This window comes from Sinocyclocheilus grahami, unplaced genomic scaffold, assembly GCF_001515645.1.
Source record: "Sinocyclocheilus grahami isolate Dianchi unplaced genomic scaffold, SAMN03320097.WGS_v1.1 scaffold1598.1, whole genome shotgun sequence".
Lineage (NCBI taxonomy): Eukaryota > Metazoa > Chordata > Actinopteri > Cypriniformes > Cyprinidae > Sinocyclocheilus > Sinocyclocheilus grahami.
The window spans coordinates 155,320-167,393 of NW_015506777.1; the positions used below are offsets into that span (position 1 = coordinate 155,320).

Here is a 12,074-nt window from a genome sequence, read left to right on the forward strand (position 1 = left end):
GCGAAGAAATATAGAGCTGAGTATCATCAGCATAACAGTGAAAGCTAACACCATGTTTCCTGATGATATCTCCCAAGGGTAACATGTAAAGCGTGAAGAGTAACGGCCCTAGTACTGAGCCTTGAGGTACTCCATACTGCACTTGTGATCGATATGATACCTCTTCATTCACTGCTACGAATTGATGGCGGTCAGATAAGCACGATTTGAACCATGCTAATGCACTTCCATTAATGCCAACAAAGTTTTCTAGTCTATTCAAAAGAATGTTGTGGTCAATAGTGTTGAACGCAGCGCTAAGATCCAAAAGCACTAATAGAGAGATACAACCACGATCAGATGATAAAAGCAGGTCATTTGTAACTCTAATTAGAGCAGTCTCGGTACTATGATACGGTCTAAATCCTGATTGGAAATCCTCACAGATACCATTTTTCTCTAAGAAGGAATATAATTGTGAGGATATTATCTTTTCTAGTATCCTGGACAAAAAAGGGAGATTCGAGATCGGTCTGTAATTAACTAGTTATTTGGGGTAAAGTTGTGGTTTTTTGATGAGAGCCTTAATAACAGCCAGTTTTAAGGTTTTTGGGACATATCCTAATGACAATGATGAATTAATAATAGCCAGAAGAGGATCTATGACTTCTGGAAGCACCTCTTTCAGGAGCTTAGATGGAATAGGGTCTAACATACATGTTGTTGGTTTAGATGATTTAACAAGTTTATACAAATCTTCCTCTCCTATAGTAGAGAATGAGTGGAATTGTTCCTCAGGCGATCTATAGCACACTATCTGATGCGATACTGTAGCTGATGGCTGCATGGTTACAATTTTAGCTCTAATAGTATCGATCTGGGAAGTAAAGTAGTTCATAAAGTCATTACTGCTGTGCTGTTGGGAAATGTCAACACCTGTTGATGCTTTATTTTCGTTAATTTAGCCACTGTATTGAATAAATACTTGGGGTTATGTTTATTTTCTTCTAAAAGAGATGAAAAGTAATCAGATCTAGCCGTTTTTAATGCTTTTCTGTAGGATAGGTTGCTTTCCCGCCAAGCAATACGAAGAAATACCTCTAGTTTTGCAATACGAAGAAATACCTCTAGTTTTGTTTTCCTCCAGCTGTGCTCCATTTTCCGGGCTGCTGTCTTTAGGGTACGAGTGTGCTCATTATACCACGGTGTCAGACTGTTTTCCTTAATCTTCCTTAAGCGTAAAGGAGCAACTGTATCTCAAATGCTAGAAAAGAGAGAGTCCATAGTTTCTGTTACATCATCAAGTTGTTCTTAGGTTTTGGATATGCTAAGTAATTGGGATAAATCAGGAAGATTACTTACAAAGCAGTCTTTTGTGGTAGAAGTGATGGTTCTACCATACTTGTAACAAGGAGTAGAATTTATAAAGGAGCAACTGTATCTAAAATGCTAGAAAAGAGAGAGTCCATAGTTTCTGTTACATCATCAAGTTGTTCTTAGGTTTTGGATATGCTAAGTAATTGGGATAAATCAGGAAGATTACTTACAAAGCAGTCTTTTGTGGTAGAAGTGATGGTTCTACCATACTTGTAGCAAGGAGTAGAATTTACAGTTTTAGCTATATGAAGTTTGCACAAGACTAAATAATGATCTGAGATATAATCGCTTGGCTGCATAATTTCAACACCATCATCCATGTGACAGTATTAAATCTAGAGTATGATTTCGACAATGAGTAGGTCCTGAGACGTGTTGTCTAACCCCAATAGAGTTCAGAATGTCTATGAATGCTGATCCCAATGCATCTTTTGGTAACACTTTCTATGAAGCCCGTATTTATAATTCATTATAAGGGTATTCTTAAGGCATTATAATGAATGCCTATGAACACATCATAATGCATTATAAAAAAGCTTATAATATGTTGTATCATCTCATGAATATTCATAAGAACAGTTTTAATATATTATAATATTTACTTGTTTGTGGTTATAGCTTTTAAGAGTATGATGATTTATAACACAATGAACACGTTGCATCCACTTTTGCAATGGATTATATTTCTCATAGTTATAATATTTTATAAGTCTCATATCTTGCCATTTTTCTTATGATACTTTACTTAAAGTGGTCAAAGACCACTTATAAGTAGTAATAATAATAATAATAACAACAAAATGTTTTTCTCTCAAACAGCCATAAGATCAAATATCAGATCAGATGAATGTGTAATATGACACATTTGCTTTGAACTATTTTTATTGTAATATCAGTTTGATTATTTTGATGTTACCCTTTAAACAGCTGTTGATAAGTGACTCTGCAACTACATATTACCTAGCAGTCATTAGAGTATTAGTATGTCTGCTACTGTAAATATTTGATAACACTTTATTTTGATGGTCAACCAACAGATAAACTGATTATAAGTGTCTTTGCAAGTACGTCAACTTATTCTACCATACTAGATTCAACCATTCTTGAGCATACTAATACTCTAATGAGAGTTAGTTGGCATGTAGTTGCAAAGTTGCTTATAGTCGATTGATTAAGGGGACCATCAAAATAAAATGTAACCATATTAAAACATTGCATTTTTTCAGTTGGAGTATAAAGCTCACATCAATTAATTAACATTAGCTCCACAGGAAACACTCAAATAACACTCAACATCTAACCACTCACAAGCTGTAGTAAGATACTGTGCAGATCTTAAATAAACAAATGCCAAGATATGATACAGTCCATTATTCTGTAAATGAAGTAGATTTAATATGGTGTTCATTGTGTGTTATAAATAATCATACTCTTAAACTTATAACCACAAATACGTAAGTATTATGATGTATTATAACTGTTGTTATGATTATTCATGAGTTGATATAACATATTATACGTTTTTTTATAATGCATTATGCATTCATTATAATGCCTTAAGAATACCCTTATAATGTATTATAAATACGGGCTTCATAGAAAGTGTTCCACTCAGCAATGAGTTTAGAAAGATTCAATTAGCCAGGTTTCTGTCAAACAGAGCACATCTAGGTTATGATCAGTGATCATATCAGTGATCACTTAGACATCTTGCCATTGAGTGATGACAGTCTGCTATGTATCTTATCACCACGGTAAGCAGGGAGGGGACCAGAGCACATTACAGTGTCTGACATCATACTTGCAAGTTCACACACCTCTTTAATGTTATGTTTAGTGATCTCTGACTGGCGAAGTCGAACATCATTAGTGCCGGCGTGAATAACAATCTTACTGAATTTACGTTTAGCATTAGCCAGCACTTTCAAATTTGCCAAGATGTCAGGCGCTCTGGCTCCCAGTAAACACTGGACTATGGTGGCTGGTGTCTCTATTTTCACGTTCCATACAATAGAATCGCCAATAACTTGAGCAGGTTAGTGCGTCTCTGAGTGGGGAGAATTTGTTTGATGTTTTGATCGGAACAGAAGAGCGGTGTTTTGACCCTATGTTGCCCTGTTGCCATAGTCAGCCAGTTGCCCTGCTGCGGAGGCTCTGTAACCAGAACCGAACAATGTACAGGACTCCCTGAGCTAGTCGCATCCAAAGCCGTATCTAGAGCCCTCACATTCTTACTATCCTCAATTAAAGTTTGGATGCGTATCTCTAATTCTAAAACATTCTCTGTCAGCCTAGCTATTTCCCTGCATTTATCACATGTGAATCCCTCATAGCTGACAGAGAAAGCTAAACTATACATGTGGCAAGCGGTGCAACTATGGTGGCTGGTGTCTCTATTTTCACGTTCCATACAATAGAATCGCCAATAACTTGAGCAGGTTAGTGCGTCTCTGAGTGGGGAGAATTTGTTTGATGTTTTGATCGGAACAGAAGAGCGGTGTTTTGACCCTATGTTGCCCTGTTGCCATAGTCAGCCAGTTGCCCTGCTGCGGAGGCTCTGTAACCAGAACCGAACAATGTACAGGACTCCCTGAGCTAGTCGCATCCAAAGCCGTATCTAGAGCCCTCACATTCTTACTATCCTCAATTAAAGTTTGGATGCGTATCTCTAATTCTAAAACATTCTCTGTCAGCCTAGCTATTTCCCTGCATTTATCACATGTGAATCCCTCATAGCTGACAGAGAAAGCTAAACTATACATGTGGCAAGCGGTGCAAACAACAATAGCGGGAGAAGAAGCCATTACTCACCGTGATTGATGAATGATTCTGACTTACCACTGTTGTTTGGTGAACTCGTGAAAAAACGGAGCGAGAGAGAGAAAAGAAACTGAGTGAGAGAAAAAAAGAAATCAGCAATAGAGGTGAATGGAAATGCGAATGACAAGCTAACCGGCTAATGAATGCTAATGCGCTGCACTTGCGGTTTTAGAATTAAATTTCCTGCATTCGCAAGAAATAGTCCTTCTTAGGAGTAGTGTTGTGACTTTAGAGCCCATTCTGGTCCCTGCCAAGTCACAAATTAACATTTTGACAAAATGTCAGTCCAACATTGGCGGAAAAAAGTTCACATGCAATTATGTTGGACTCTTAGACCCTGAAATTCAGTCGGTACCTGGTCTTTTTGTGGAACCTCTGTAAAAGCAGGTGTGACTTGTGTTCGAGCCATGAATCCGACAAATGAGGATTGCCATATTCCCTGTGGCAAAAGGCTAGGTGAGTTTCATTCCTTAGTCACTCAACCAGGTGAAGAGTACACAATTACAATGCTGGAACCCACAGTAGCTCAGATACAGACTCAAATTGAACCCTGTCCAAAACCTAAAGCAGACATTGCACTGGACAGAGAAGAACAGAGTCAGCTAGAGACTCTGATTTCCAAGTACTCAGATGTTTTTAGTGCAGATGATTATGACTATGGTTGTACTGATTTGGTAAAGCGTACCATCCGTACTTTGGATGCACAGCCCATTAGGCAGAGTGCAGATGATTATGAATATGGTCGTACCGATTTGGTCAAGCATACCATCCATACTTGGGATGCACAGCCCATTAGGCAGAGGGCTTATAGAACATCACCACACATTCGAGCTGAGATAGACAGGAAAGTTCAGCAGCTCCTTTCCCATGATGTAATTGAGGAAAATTGTAGTCCTTGAGCTTTACCATTCTGCACAGGGAAGGTAAGCAGCATAGTAATGCTGATTCTTTGTCGCGGCATCCTAGCTCACCTGTAACTGAAACAAATCAGTGCAGTACGTAATTTACAGCACTACCACAGCTGAAAAAGTCTGCTTTTCTTCTGAAGTGCCACTGGTTTGTAAAGTTCTTCCTGACATGAGTCGGACAGTTGAATTTGGCTGAATTACAAGCTCAGCAAAAGGCTGACTTTTGTCTTAGTACAGTCATGGACTAGAAAGAGAATGGCAATCAAAGACCCCCGTTAGGCAGACTGAAACATTCCCCTGCCACACTGAGGAAACTATGGCATGAATTCCCTAAATTACCAGTCTAAGAGGGTATATTAGCCCATAGCCCACCTGGTTGCCAAGTAGTCTTGCCTGAGGTACTCATTCTAACAGCTCTTAAGTGTTTTTATGGGGAGGAGTTTAGTGGTCATTTGAGTGCCAAGCATACTTTATTGAGAGCCAAGAAAATATGCTATTGGCCTTACATGTCCCGCGATATCCAGAAATGATGTGCTGAATGTGTATCCTGTCAGTCCTGTGCTTCTACCACTCCTCATAAAAGGGCCCCGTTACAGTCAATTTATGCAGAAAGACCATTCCAAAGAATTGCCGCTGACATCAGTGATCTACCTGTTACTTCACTTGGGAATAGGTATGTTTTAGTTGTGATTAATTATTTTACCCGTTTTGTCAGTTTGTACACTCCGAAAGATTAGCGTGCAACAACTGTAGCACAGTGCATTTTTGAGGATTACATTAAGCAGCACAGGTTCCCTGAGATAATTCATACGGACCAAGGTAGACCGTTTGAGCTAGATTTGATTAAACATCTGTGCAGTCAACTGGGCATTGAGAAAACCCGTACCTCTCCCTACCTGCCAATATCGTTCTGAACTGTAGTCCTCCTGTCTCTTCCTGTACGCCAGCACCCCTGCAGACTATGCTTGTGATGTGACCACACGTTTGTCCTGTGCTTTCAAAGATGCTGCTGTGCAGTTCACTGCAGCTAAACTTAATCAGAAATGGTAGTATGACAAAAAGACATATTTCCACCCACATAAGCCAGGTGACTTTGTATTTTTGGATGACCCAGCTCAAAAGCAGAATAAACTGGCTCCTAAATTGAAAAGGGCCATACAAAATTTTGAGGAGAATGGACAAAGATGACAGCCCTGGTGTAACTTTTGAGATTACAGATCCAAGAAATCCACAGTTAAGAATGTGGGTGGTTCATCACATTCGCCTAAAACCTTACAAGGATCTTTCGATGGATTTGCTGGGCAGTTCCCCTCCGGGCTCTGAGCCTCCTGTGGTTAGTAGTGCTGAGGCCCCTTCTTCAGTTCCCCTCACTGTGTTGTCAGGTGCTTTACCCGTTCGACCTTCTACACCACCGTATGTGCCTAACCAAACTAAGGGTGTGTTCTATGGCGGCAATTCTATGCCATTAATAACCGAGCGCACCACTGATGCTGGCGCGCGCGGTAAAGCAATTCCGTGAGAGGAAAACAGATTTACACACGAGGAAACGGGAGCCCGCAAGCTCATTTCAAACCCTCGCGCGCGCGTGACGTCCTCTGCGCGCAATACAAGCCCTCGCGCACGCATGATCATTCCCCACATCCTCGCGCTCGATCTTCCCTCACCTGCTCGTGCGAACGCTTTTTTTTTTGTCAGTCGTGGGGCGGAGCTTGCTGTTTTAATTGTAACCTCAAATGTCATTGGTTATTCCTCTTTTCCGGAAGTCAGTTTTGGACGGCTGCTATAAGATGATTTATAATTATCTTGACTTAAGACATGGCACCAGTGGACCAGATACATGTGAGTTATCGTTTCATTTGCTTGTTTTATTCATTTATTTTGCCTTTATTTAATGTAATTTAATCCATTGTTCATAGAGTAGATCTTTTTCAGATAGTTTATTAATAGGAAGTCTTCTGTTTACTAATGATTGCAGTCTTCTGATGATAAGAGATACACATATGAACACATATGTAATGATGCACGCACACACACACAAGGTATGGTGACCCTGCTTTAGTTACCCTGTCACCACACTGCTGTTTATGAAATAATCTAAATAGATTTTAATGATGTATTTAAGTGCTAAATCTTTAGGACATCAACGAGCCATATCTAGACTGGGACATAGCAGTGATTTTTTTAATGTATTTACCCCATATTTGTTGAAGAAAAAAAACTGACAAAGCAAATACAGTTCTTTAACAGGGATATTAGGACCAGTTTAATTCAGAAGGTGTTTGAGTGCCCTCAACCCATCCAAACTCAAAGGTGATTCAAATTCTTGAATAGCTCTGAAATCTTCACAGGCATCATAAGAAACTGATATGTCACCATCTAGATCTGGCTCTTCAATGTCCTAATGATTTAGCAGTTAAATACATAGTTAAAAATCCACTTAGCCTAATGCACAAACAGCAGTGTGGTGACAGAGTAAAGAAAGGAGATTCTCCATACCTCATATCTCTCGGATTGATAAATTTTGTGTGTATCAGTCCAATGCGCCACAGGTGCTCTGAACTTCGATTGCCTTCTGAGGAGAGTGGATGATTCCAGGCTTCTAGAAATGTGTCCAAGTCTGCCTGAACTCTTGGGAGAAAAGTGAAGTGCACACTGAAAAGGATCTCGACCACTGATATGTCAAGCAATCGTTATGCTTCCAGCGAGTGCAGCATGTCTACTTGTTGGTCACCATGATTCTGACATCACACCAAATGCATTCAATCCTATAGAAACAGTAAAAATTGAAATAAATTTATGTTTAAAAACAGATCAGTTATTTATTAATAAACAAAGATATTTTTAACTTAAAAGTGACATTGAAAAGCTACCTACAGATTACTTAAGTTACTAAATTTAGGCCTAAATGAAATTTCAGCGCAAGCTAATTTCAAACCCTCATTTCAAACCCTAAAATTCAAATGCTTTTACTTTCCTCTGGGGGGTTGTTATTTGCTGCATTCAAGTACACAACCTGCAAATACAAAGGAAAAAAGAATAATGCAACAAAAAGAACACAAATATATATACATTGGAACTGAATGTATTACAAGCTTGTATCTATTTACAAGATTAAAGATAAAACATTTTGAAAACTTTACTGTCATTCCTATAGCTTTATATATAGCCTGTGTGTGTGTGTGCGTGCATCATTACAGTCTTTAAAAAGGGTTCATATGTGTATCTCTTATCATCAGGAGACTGCAATCATTAGTAAACTGAAGACTTCCTATTAATAAAGTATCTGAAAAAGATCTACTCTATGAACAATGCATTAAATTACATTAAATAAAGACAAAATAAATTAATAAAACAAGCAAATGAAATGATAACTCACATGTATCTGGTCCACTGGTGCCATGTCTTAAGTCAAGAGAATTATAAATCATCTTATAACAGGCGTCCAAAACTGACTTCCGGAAAAGAGGAATAACCAATGACATTTTAGGTTACAATTAAAACAGCAAGCTCCGCCCCACGACTGACAAAAATAAAAGTGTTAGCGCCAGCAGGTGAGGGAAGATCGAGCGCGAGGATGTGGGGAATGATCATGGCGCGCGAGGGCTTGTATTGCGCAGAGGACGTCAGGCGCGCGCGAGGGTTTGAAATGAGCTGGCGGGCTCCCGTTTCCTCGTGTGTAAATCTGTTTTCCTCTCGCGGAATTGCTTTACCGCGCACGCCAGCATCAGTGGTGCGCTGGGTTATTAATGGCATAGAATTAGGGCTGCACGATAAATCGCATGCGATATTTAACGCGCAGATGCGCATTAAATATCGCGTGCGATTAATCGTGCAGCCCTACATAGAATTGCCGCCATAGTGTTCACACTTGTAGTTCGGTTCGTTTGATTCATTTGGTCCGGACCAAAAAGGAAAAATATACATTTGGTCCTGGTCCGCTTAGCGTTCACATTGGCATTTTTGACAACAAACCTAAAGACACCGAACCTAAAGGCATAGTGATACATTCACAACCTGATTGGTCGGCTTGAATGACGTATATATTGTGACGGAACTTACCGAACACCCCAAACAAAAGGTGTGTTAGACAATGCCGGTGTATGATATCAAAGCATCCATTAACCGATCGGTCTGCTCAGCCCCGCTTTAAGTCGAACACTCCTAATGCCGTCTGCTGGACTAAGCGCGCTCATTCTTGTGTGCACATATCATTTTATTTCACCACCTGCAAACTCACAAGGAGATCATAAAAGGTACTTTACCTCATCATTGCTCCACGTTTGCCCTCTGCTCATTTTGTTTTGCAGTCATTCTTGAGACATGGGACAAAACAGGTCCAGCAAGGGTAACTGCTATTAGCTTTAAAAATACAAATATTTTCCATTTTAAATGTCATGAGGGATTAATAATAGAATGTATTTAACACAATTATCACCTTCAATTTAATTTTCTCATTATTATACCAAATCTGTGTTTCTTAATGTCCTCTCACTACATCTAAAACTGTGTCCACAGAGAAGGGTTCAATCGTTCATATGCAATAAAATGGATAAAAATGTTTTTTTAATGATGAAAAAGAGCTTGTTTTATCAAAAGCAACACTTAATATCTCATATCAAAGCAAGGTTGTTATTTAATGACACATGCATGTTTAATACTATTTTAAAGTTGCGTCCCCACTTTTTGTCAACACCGTCAGACATTCAATAAAGGTTCCATTAGCATCTAGCATCAACAGAAACAAATAAAATGGCTACTACATGAACTCCATTGGTTTTGTGAAAGAAATGCCAAATTTGTCAACACCGTCAGATGTCACCATCATAAGATTTTGTGTTCCAATGATACATCAAAATACTTAAATGTGACTCTTGAATAAAAGCTTTATAAACAATAACATACTGTTTGTTTTAATACAGTAATTGACTGATTTAATGTATTTGATAGGTAAAATGACTACAAATTCAGGTTTTCGTCACCTCCGTCAGATGTGTCAACTCCGTTAGTTCTGTCACCTCCGTCAGTTTAATATTTTGATAATATTTCATTATGATATTTTATATTAGTTGTGGAATTGTTGGTTACATGTGAAAGTGTAATCTGTCTGCTAACATGAGAATGTGTTTTGAACTGTTACAAACATCTTGAATGCTGTTAAAGAAAGCTGAAATTAGATTACACAGTCCAAGCTAAAAAAGCAAATTTTGTTAAAAAAGAGAAAAATTGGGAGGTTGTATCAAAGCATAGCTTAGTACATATAAGATACATAAATGTAGTTTCATTTGTCTGAGTACAAGGTTTTATTTTTTCAATTTTGCACCCTGTTTTGTCCCACTTCTCAAGAATGACTGTTTGGTTACACCGTGTCATCAAATCATGTTGCATAGCGTCGCATCTTGTCATTACTTCCTGTTTTTGGTTCGTTTAGAAGTATTTCATCCATATTGCGTTCATATTTCATTCGAACACCAGAGTTTGTTTGGAAGTGGACAAGACCCATCTTTTTAGCAGTCTCAGTCCGCTTGTTTGGTGTGCACCTGGGTTCGGATGGCAGCGTTCACACTTACTCAAACGAACCGCACTAACAGAGCAATCGCACAGGAGTTCGTTTTAATTGAACCAAACATGACAAGTGTGAACACACCCTAAAAAACAGACTACTACTAATGCAAGGGCTGACTGTTCAAATCCAACTGCTTTGTTGTCTGAAGCTAACATTGTGCCACATTTCAGTGGTCCTAAAAGGTTCCGGACAGGGCTATATTGCCTTCAGCGAATGCACCTCAACTGACCCGTAGTGGCCGCATGGTTAAAAAAAACCTGAAAAGTTTAAAGATTTTGTTTGTTGATGAGTTATGTACATATTGGTTGTCTGTGCATGGTGCTTTTACTTTACAGTATAATGCACATGAGTTTTCAAACAGTGTTGTGTTATAGGAGTCTGATTCAGTGCAGAGAATCCATTGGTGAGAAAGTAATGTAATGCTAAATTTCTTCAAATCTCTTCGGATGAAAAAACAAACTATCTACATCTTGAATGGCCTGAAGGTGAGTAAATTTTCAACAAATTATCTTTTTTTGAGTGAACTATTCCTTCCATTGCATGCTGAAGCTTTATTTTTAAGACCAGTTTAGTTGAATTATTGACTTTATTCTTTATTCTTGACTCCTGCAGCACATCATCAGGCTGGTGATATCATTCTGAAGGTAAAACTGATAAATATGTTTGTCTTTATTGATGAACCTATAATTATTTTTATGTTAAGGCAGATAACCTAGAAATAGCTCATATTAAAATTCTATACTATCTAGACTAAATAAATGTAAAACACTTTAATAGATTGTTTTAAATGCAACAAGTGAATTTAGGTTTGTAACATTATAATGTCCTGTGGGAAAATTATATATTAATTTTAAGATCATTTAACAGTGTTATTAAATTAGCAGTGTTATCCACCAATAACCCATATGTTTACCTGTCCTGTGAAGCCCACACCTTCTGTTGACTGAAGGAAGTTTTTGTAAACTTGATTGGCCTGAGCAACGACCGCTGCTACAGCATTCTGGTAATGAGGGGCAGCGATGGCCAGAATGGGAAGGGAAGCCAGTGGCAAATGATCCACACTGCTGGACACGCAGGTTTCATCATAGCTGTATGGATTCAAACTACAAGAAGACAAAATTAGATAATCCATAGAGTGATGTTTGAATAGCTAACCTCCAAGTCCTCATACAGTAATTTATTTATTTTTTGCTTTAAACAAACAGGGAACATTAATAGCCTGTACATTATATACTGCAGTTGTAAGTGTAGACAACAGGGTTTACACAGCCATCATACAAAGTGATCAGCTAACTAATTAACGGACTACATGTGACATGTATATACCCATAAACACACATTCATATAACATACATCCAAACACCTATATATATATATATATATATATATATATATATATATACATATATATATATATATATATATAT

The 12,074-nt window shown here is 38.3% G+C and overlaps 1 protein-coding gene across 1 annotated transcript in view; it reads right to left on the bottom strand.

Moving 5' to 3' along the window:
- plrdgb (PITP-less RdgB-like protein) overlaps positions 1-12,074 on the bottom strand; it is a 112,709-nt gene that overhangs the window by 80,407 nt on the left and 20,228 nt on the right. Inside the window, exon 6 of the mRNA XM_016257796.1 lies at positions 11,561-11,750. Coding sequence (XP_016113282.1) covers positions 11,561-11,750 — 190 coding nt within the window. The remainder of the gene's footprint in view (positions 1-11,560; positions 11,751-12,074) is intronic.